This window comes from Chaetura pelagica, unplaced genomic scaffold (assembly GCF_000747805.2).
Source record: "Chaetura pelagica isolate M959 unplaced genomic scaffold, ChaPel_1.0 scaffold68, whole genome shotgun sequence".
NCBI lineage: Eukaryota > Metazoa > Chordata > Aves > Apodiformes > Apodidae > Chaetura > Chaetura pelagica.
Window position 1 is genome coordinate 4,196,905 of NW_009954407.1, and position 9,714 is coordinate 4,206,618.

At 37.4% G+C, this 9,714-nt stretch overlaps 1 protein-coding gene across 1 annotated transcript in view; it reads left to right on the top strand.

Moving 5' to 3' along the window:
• The window catches only part of PTPRZ1 (protein tyrosine phosphatase, receptor-type, Z polypeptide 1), a 136,705-nt gene that overhangs the window by 89,959 nt on the left and 37,032 nt on the right, over nucleotides 1-9,714 (top strand). Inside the window, exons 11-12 of the mRNA XM_010004306.1 lie at nucleotides 6,323-6,366; nucleotides 7,168-8,131. Of these exons, the coding sequence (XP_010002608.1) occupies nucleotides 6,323-6,366; nucleotides 7,168-8,131 (1,008 nt within the window). The remainder of the gene's footprint in view (nucleotides 1-6,322; nucleotides 6,367-7,167; nucleotides 8,132-9,714) is intronic.

Here is a 9,714-nt window from a genome sequence, read left to right on the forward strand (position 1 = left end):
GTAGGGAAATAAAACCACATTTGGTATTATTTCTCTATGGTTCAGAGGTCCTCCCAAAATTAATCCACACTGCCAAAGTATTATGGAAACAAGTAATAGAAAAGCAATATGTGACTTATAAGTCTGTATCAACTGATTTTGAAATTTGATTTCTTATGATTACTTGGAGTTTGATTTCAAAGGACTTGCAGAAATGGAATTCCCTTGCTTCTTAATGCTGCCTTGCAAAAAATCAAAAGGCCTAACAAACAAATCTTACTGATTTCACAGCCAGATTTACTACTTTTGCCTGCTGGTAAATATGAAATAATTTGAAACTATAGCATGAAGCTTGATCTTGTCCTTAATAATCCCTTACATTCTGTGGAAGTTTTAGCATCAGACCCAGTTCTTATTAAAGTGAGTGAGAGCTGTGTTTTTAATTAAGAACCCTGTACTTAATCATAGGAAAGAATTAAAGACTTACTAATCACGCAACAAATCATTTTTTACTAGCAGCCTGAGTTCTTCTTGTTTCTTTATGGATTCTCTAAGTTCAGTTTTCAGTTTTATACCTCATTAAGTCTGTTAAGCTACAGCAAAGTCCTTAGTAATGTTGTGTTGTACTTGGGAATACAGGTCAGTTTTTCATTTCAAGGAAACCACATTCCTTTACAGTGAGAAAAAATATGATTCTCAACAATCTCTATGGCATGAATTATGAACTAGTAATGGTAATGGGCTTATAATAGTGTGTTTTTGTCTGAAGGAAGGGGATGCAGATTCAGGTATAGTACATATATATGTTTTCAATGAACATTACGTTTGTCTTTCAAACATAATGTATTAAGAATTCTTTTTTGGAGTCTTAGGCTATTATCTACCAGAAGTTTCCTATTTCCCTTCAGTTTTCTAAGCAACAAGGTTCTGACATTCCATTTTTCTGTTTATCCTTTATCTACCTCTTAGATACTATTTTCCTCCACTTCCTTTTCAGCATTTTTTTATTTTGTGTCTGAAGAATTTTCTCAGATGAGATTTCATTAACCTAACCCCACATCCATTTCTACATGGAATGACAAATAAGCAGTGTAATGTTGTCATTATTCAATAATAGTTAGTTCAACAAATCAAGTCAGTGCAGTGCTACCATCACAGATTTCAAAGCTCTGAAAATAGACATAGCAAAAAAAAAAATCCAGTGCAAGTAACATCCATAAGATAAACATCCTACTACTAGTGTTGTATCCCTGCTATAAGAATCAGTTACCTACCACCCTGCTGTGCACCATAGCTCCCTTTGAAAGGAAAGGGAGGAGGGGAGAGGCAGAGGCAGGGGGGAGACAGGACCACTGGGGCTGGGTGACCACAGAGCCAGCACTGGAGGCAGAGCTGCACAGTGCGCCTAATGCTGCTCAGGAGCCAACTCAGCAAGAGCAACTTGGGCAACCTGCAGCTGCCCAGCACTAGATAAAGCCACCAGTCACAGCATCCCTGTTGTACTTCTGCTGAAGTCACACGAAGCGATGGCTTTGCACTCTTCTTAGTAGAAGGAAGAGGGCCTTGCTTTGGGAGATACTTACTGGAAAACTCATTGCACCTTCCAGCGTATCAGCAGACGTGTCTGAGATTTGTACTCTCAGACAAGCAAATTTGGTGCAATCAATGTTATATTTAGCAGTTCTGAGTGAAAATTTGGTATTCTCAAGCTGCTTTACACAGATACAACACTAATTTCATTGAAGAAATGGAAAATATGATACAAGAATACCTAGGAGGCATAACAGTGTAAAGATGCATCTATGTAAAATATGAACAAGTTAGCATAACTAGGAAAATTGTATTTTTGTGTTTTCTGTCATTTGAATATTCAAATATGACTCCTTAACATTGCATTGAAGCAAATTAATGTATATAAGCATATTCTTAACCTGAGTTCTGTTATTTTTAGATAAAGCATTGTAAAGAGAAGACTTAAATAATCTGCATATCAGGACTGTATAAACACATTGTTTTCCTTTCAATTTTCAGGCAGTTCTGAACATTTATAGGGACTTCAGATCCACCTTAGGTGTTTCCTTTAGTTTTTCAAAAGCATCAAAGTAGAGGAAGATTATTTCAGGTCAAAGAAAGTGCTTCAAGGTTATTTTAAATTTAAATAAATAAAAAAGTAGAGGGAGAAGTTTACAAATAAAAAAAGAAATATACTAAAATGAACAATTTCTGTGTTTCAGAAAAGCTGTTTGTTTAGGATGCTTTCTACCTGAAACTGACACAAAGTTATTAAATGTACTTTGTCGTTTTTTATTTTGATGCTTCCGTAGCAGTGTATCTGAAAGCTGTGCAAGAAGACAATTCAGGGAAAAATCCTTCCCATGTAATTAGGATGATTACTCTGCGTGTACATTGCCCTATAGATAAATTTTCTGCTTCTGTCTTGACCTTGGATAGAATTTTAAAATATGAAAAATCTTCCATTAATTTCTAGTATTAATGTCTATTTGCATACTTACTTTTACTAATTATTTACATCTGAATTAACTGTTGCAAATATTACATGTAATTAATATGCTAATATTGCAAATATTTTTTTTAAAAAAGCTATATGAGTATGTAGATACCTAATGAGAAAGATTTGTTCAAAGCAACTTGCTGGTTACAACTATAACATCAAATTGGTTTTGTGGTCTGCTTTATAGATCTTGAGGCAAAAGGGGATTTCTTGGAGCTCCTGCTTGTGAATTTATGAAAAGAAAGTTATCTTCACCATGAAGACATGAAATAAAATTGACTTTAATTTTCAATAATTCCTCTAAGCAAGCCAGTTTAATTAAGATGAAATTCACTGCAGACATCTCCAGATCAATTAATCTTCATGTTAAGAGCTAAAGTGAGGCATGAGTCACATAAAAGCATTAGATGGGCCTTTTTCCAGGAAGAATTCTGCCCTTGGAGTGGCCACTTTTAAAGAGGGAAGGGTTTCAGCACACGGTACAACAGAAATCTGGTGTTCAAAAACCTCATGACCAATGTTTGAGTCTTTTCCTTTTGAGATGCTCTCAAGAGAGAGCATTTCTCCTGCCTCCTCCCCACTCTTGTCTGGGTGCCACCTGTGAGCAGTTAGTGACCAGGGTGATCTGTGGACCAGATTTAAACTGTTGTTCTCAGCAGTGCTTCATAAGAGGAAGGACTTCTTTTGGGCTATGCTCTCTGCATCAGTCTGTGGAAACCTTGGGATCTCTGGTGTGACATTGGGCAAAAGATCATAGTTAACACCTCTGCTCTTTGGGTTTTTCCTAAACTATTCAGAGTGGCAGCCTTTCATCTATGTGCATATTAACATTGTTTCCAGTTAGTTTCCATTTCATAAAAGTCACTAGATGTCCTATGTGATTATAGCTCCATCAAAAATGAAGAGAATCATGTACACAGTGTTTTAGTAAGCTTTGATAGAAGTCCAACCTATATTTACCAATTTTTCAATTAGTATTAAACTGGATTTCAAATAACTATCTAAATGCGTGCATTGACTCGCTAGATAACATCTGAAAGTTCTGCAGTAGTTTGTTGTGCAGTTAATACCAGTGTTACTTACATGCTTTTGCTGATACAAGAAACGAAAAATATTAGTATATCTCTCCTCTCATCTTCCTTTGTGGAGACTTCAGTTGATGTGTATCAGAAAAAACACTGCTGGGATATGGGTCTCATACTTCCTTCTGTATGTCAGCTCATGTGGTCAGCAATGCTTTGTGAGGGTCTAACTATGCTATTTCTTTGTAACTTGCCTTTGTCAGTATTTTTTGTCCTAAAAAACACTAAGCATATCTTACATGTTTCATTTAGGTGATGCTTTTTTCTAATTTTGTACTGATAAATGTAGAAACGTGAAAACTCATTTAATAAGAAGAAGCAAGCTTTACTTCTGTTCTTGCCATGCCATTTGTTACATAAGACAGTACAGAAATGAAAACAATTTATATATCCAACAATTACAAATCTGATCAGCTTAAGAGATTTTTTTTTTTTTTTTTTAAGATCGATATTGGACTGAAATCTAGGGAAATAGTAACTTTTTTTGTCTTTGTTCTATTGTTCTTATCTGTCATTAAAATGGACTATGGAAAGACCTCTCCAGAACATTCTAACAAATGTTTTAACTATTTTATTTTAAAATGTAAGCTATAGAATAATTAAAATGTGGTTCCAGAAAAAATAAACAAGCCTGTTCATCCACCTACATCAATGGGTTGTTTTTTGGAGGGGGTGGTTCTTCTCCTTGGTTGTGTGGAATGTTACCACATTTCTTGAATCTGCTGTCAAATAAAAAACTCAGCAACAGGATTAATTTCTGCAAGGGTGTGTCTCTAATGCTTTTGACAAATGTTTTCTGTGACCAACTAAATTTAAATAGGATTTCAAAAATGCCTGAAGACTTAGTGTTGTTAAAATATATAAATATTTATTTTATATATATGTATGTATGTCTGTTAATGCCTCTCCATCACAACAAGAGAAAGAAACTGTAGTTTTCTACTAGTGGAATTTGAGGGCATGTAGCATATAGTATATTCTAGTACAATCTTATTTTTATGATTAAGTCTAACTAAATCTCAACTCAAGAATACTGACCACAGAATAAATAGATGGCATTTCTCTGTATTAAAACTATTTTGCAGAGAAGTCTACTGAATGCATAATATATTATAAGGGTCTGCTCTGGAAAGACTGTCAAATTAATGTTTATGATGTTTAATTTCTGTCATTGAGAAGCCAGGGAATATCATTATCTCCTCCACCCCTTCCTCCCCTCCGCTCCCTTCCCCACCCTGTCCCAGAGCCTCCTAGGCTTCCAGGAGTCAGAGGTAAGATAATTTTTCTCTATCTTGTTAATGAAAGGTTAATTCAGTAGTTGGTAACTTATAAAAGTTTGTTGCAAAAGAACAATATATAAAAGTTGTGAGCAGGATTGTTTAGTCAAAATTTATTTGTGTTCTATATTTTACAGAAAAAGCCAAGCTTGTTAGTGTGATAGACTTCAGCTAGTGTATGTTGCATGTAATATGCCCCAGTTTGTTTTGGAAGGTAGATACAGACAGATTAAAGAGAATATAAATTAAGTCAACTGTCTTCGCAGAGATGAGAAGTACAAAGATGACATCTTTATACTAGTGCATTAAGAAAGCTTGATTTGGGAATTGTAGAGGAAACACAGGCATGGAGCTCCATGTGATGCTATAATCACTCCCCAGGCTGAGGCTGCCATTTTTGCTTAGTGCAAATGAGCCTCAGAATGTGTGTCAGCACTGGTGAGCAGACAGAAGGCCAGAACATGGCTTAGAGGAAAGCCTTAGGAAGATTCAGAAAGGGAATGGACCTTCCTCTGGACCAAAGGAACAGTAAGACAAGTTAATGCTGTGGAAGGGGTATTAGATTTCATCACTGGAGGCCTATGCCAGTTCCTACCAGAGATTTGTAGGTTTCTTGTAACCTACTCTGGAGCCTTTCTTGCTGACCACTCTCAGAAGTACAATATTGGATTTGGCCAAAAAGACAGAGAAAGAAAGTGAAAGGCTGCCTCTGGGCTGTAGGAGATTGATTTCTTGATCCTGCTTCAACTGTTATTTATTTATGAAATGTGGAGAGGCCTGAGAAGCCCTTAAAGTTCTAAACTCTGTACCTGTTTATTAGGGTCTTTTTGTGCAATGCAATAAAACTGGGTTCATGTCCTTACATCACACTGAGTGGGAGTTTGAAAAAGGCCTTTCACACTGGACTGGAGGACGTGTGGGTATCTTTGGTCTGCCCTGATGGAGACAGGCAGCTGAGTATTGTGGAATGGCAGTTGCTCTAGTACGTAACTGCAAGCCTGGGTGCACAAAGGAGGAATTTGCTGTATGAAAATTACAGAACAGATAATTTTACAACAATGTCATAAGAGCTTTCAGATTAAATGTAGAGGAATAGTGGATTCCCATACTTAGTTTTTTTTCCTCTCTTCTGTATTTCTGCATTAGACTGTACTTTCTCATAGAAAACATTCTCGGAAACTTGGTTCTCCCCTGCTGGGACGGGGATCCTCAGTGCAGATCCAACATGCTGCAGTATCAAATTAGAGCCAGTCAAAACTTTTGTAGCTGAATGTGTCCTGTCTAGATAAGCATTGCTACCCTTGGAGTTAGTCCTCAACTAGGTGTTTAGCCACATCTCCAAGCACAGTCCTATAAAACATCTTGGACTGGATCTCAATAGATATATTAAATAATCAGTTGAGTCCTTGCACAATTCAAAATTCTATTAATTTAAAATGTTGGATGATATGGTATGTATTTTTGTTTTATAGAGGCTGACCTCATTCCTGAACTGAATGAAAATGAAGAGTATGAGGTATGACATTAATTTATTTTTAAGATAGTATTTCGAATACATTCAAATACATCTACTAAATTCAATTTGTATTCTATGAAAATTTACAAAACTATGTCACCAACTGAATTTATTATCTGCATTTATGTATACATAGTATGTGCATATACAGACTTCTCTTTCAGCTATATTTCTCCCCGGGTAGCTCTAGAGATACTTCACGATCTAGTTCTCTGGGGATGGAGGTGCATGGAGAAGTAAGGGATACCACAGGATATGTCTAAATATTTTTTGAAAATGGGGCATCAAGTTACTGTCAACTCTGAGTAATGTCTGACACAATTGTTCATTTAGTAGAATCAAAGCTGTCATCCAGTGTTATGCTTTTTAGTTTGTTTGAAGAGAAATCTGACTTGATCTTGCTTATAATGGTCTATGTATGGATGCATCTATCAACTGAAGTAAAGGAGGAAGGGAGTGGTGCTGAAGAGTGAGATTCATGTGTGTCTGCTATCAGAATGCTCTTAGGTGAATTTAACAGCTATTCCAAAAATTTTGGAGGGTCATTTACTCTTACTTCTTGAACTGAATTAGACTTTACAGAATAACTCTAGTTTACCTGTTTTTTAAACTATTTTTATGATACCCTCTGCAGACTTCATAATTGGTAGCTACGGCCAGCATTCTTCTGAAGTGTTGTCATGTTTTGCTTCTCTTGTTTCTGTGGAGCAAGAAAAATGTAGTATTGCAGTTTGGGTTTTTGTTTGTGTACAGTGTGTATAAACATTTTTAATCATCTTTGGCTATGATATATTTTAAAAGGATGAAGTTGATGAAAAGGAAACAGAGGTGGATGAAGAAACTGAAGTGATTCCTAGCACTGACAGTATGATAAACCAAATAAGGAGGAAAGATTTCCAGGTGACTACATCCAGCTACAGTCAAGAAAAAATGGGACCAAAACCCAATGGAGCTAAAACAAATAGATACTTAACAAGAGAAGAAGAGTTGCATGGTAAGGATGATGTTTTCAAAGCAGTTTATTACCCTACTTCTCCACCTGTTAGTGAAATTTCTGAAGAAGACAAAGATACTTTTTTGGAATCCCGAACAATTACTGGAATTCCTCCTCAACTCATTGACTCCACCAAAGGCTTAGAAGAAGAATACATATACCTTTCTTCAGGCACTGAACCAACAAGAATAACCACTACTGGCCATGTCAATGAAGATTTCTTATTGTCTTCTTTTAAACCTCATCAGAAATCCGATGACTTTTGGAGTTCAGTTCTTACCACTTCTTCAACACATCTGGTTACAGAGGAGACCTCCCAGGAAGACACTCTTCCTTCAGGAAGCCCAGATATAAGCATGCATGATGTTCTTTCCCAAGCCTCCATTAAGTATGTTTCAGAAGGTGCAGCACCCTCAAGCTCTGATGAGCCTCCAAGGCCTACTTCTTCCACTGATGGAAATGTATGGTTTCGTAATGCTACGGATCCGACAACTCAGTCTGTTGTTGCATCAGATAGCAGGCAATTGTCTCAGATCAGTCCCACTGATGCTTATGTAGAGGGATTAAAGCCAGCCACAGTGCCCCACTCCAGCAAACCAGTGATTTCACAAGACACCTCAGACGCGGATTTAGAATTGCCACATTATTCTACCTTTGCTTTCTCCTCTGCTGAATTATCACCTCACTCTATCCCTTCAAGCTCTGGAGAATATGGTTCTGCTTCTGCTGCCAGTGAGGTACTCTCTCAGACAACTCAACCAGTCTATAATGGTGAGATACCTCTTCAACCTTCCTACAGTAGTGAAGTGTTTCCTCTAGCCACCCCTTTATTGTTTGACTCTCAGATGCTCGACACTACCCCTGCTACATCAGATAGTGATGTGACCTTGCATGCTACACCTGTATTTCCCAGTGTTGATGTGTCGTTTGAACCCACCCTGTCTTCCTATGATGATGTACCTTTGCTTACATTTTCCTCTGCTTCCTCCAGTAGTAAAATGTTTCACCGTCTGTATACAGTTTCTCAAATGTTTCCACAAAGTGCTACTCCAGCTGTTGCAAGTGATAAGGTGTCCCTGCATGCTCCTTTGACATTGGCAGAGGGTGATACATTAATACAGCCAAGCCTTGCTCAATATGCTGATGTGGTGTCGCATCAGACTACTCGTGCTGCTTCAGAGACACTGATATTTGGTCATAATAGAACTCATATATTTTCTCAAGTTGAACCATCCAGCAGTGATTTAAATATGCATGTACTATCTACAATGTCTGAACTTCCTTATGCTTTGTCTGGTAATGTGGGCTCCCTCAAAAGCTTTACAGTTTCCTATGACTCCACACAATTTGTGCATGATTCTGTTGACGTATTTCGTCAAGGTCCTTTACTTAGCAGCTATAGCAATGTACTGGTGCATAAAACTTCTTCTGTAATATCACAAGCTGATACTTTGCTGCAGCCTACGCACTCTCTATCTAGTGATATGGATTGGTCTGAAGCATACTCTGGCAGTGAGTCCCTTTTGCCTGATACAGATACCTTGAAAGTGCTTAATGTTTCTTCCTCTGAATCTATAGATGAAATTACGTATGAGTCATCTGGGTTTAGTGATACTAAAAAGATGCTTCAAAAAGGTGAAGTTATATATGGAGATGAGAGAGAACTGCAAATTTCCTCTTCTTTAAGTGAAGTGACTTCCAATGCTGAGAGTAAAGTGATACCTGAACTTTCTGCATCTGTTTCTAATGATGATATAATAGAAAGCCCGCTTCCTGTTTCTAGCACAAAGGGAATCCTTCCAGCCTCTCTTGCTTTTCCCACTACTAAGTTATTTGATCATGATACTAGTAAACTTAAAGAAAATCACCTTTCCGTTCAGCCTTTGCATGTTACATCTCCAACCTTTGATGACACTTTGCTTAAACCTATGCTTAGTGCAAGTTCAGATCAAGCTCTCTCTGCCCCCACTTATAGCAAAATGTTATCCTCAACACAGTCGCACTTTTATGAGACCTCAGCTACCTTAAATAATGAAGCGTTACTTCAATCCTCCTTCCAGTCTTCTGGCAATGGCACTCTGCCTAACACAACTGCAGTTGTGCCTAGTGATCCAATATTGGCTGAAAGCTCCAGGGTTCATAAAGATAGTTCTACATTTGACCAAATACTGCATGAAACGGCACCAGGTCCTGCTACAACTGAAGCCATGCTGCGTTCTACATCTGCACCTTCTGTTGCTGATGCGTTGTCAGACACTTTTAGTAAGCCCACAGCGTCACTTCAAGGTTTATCTGTTTCTTATGCAAGTGAGGAATATATTTCATCCACTTTGTTTAAGAGTGAAGATGTTCAG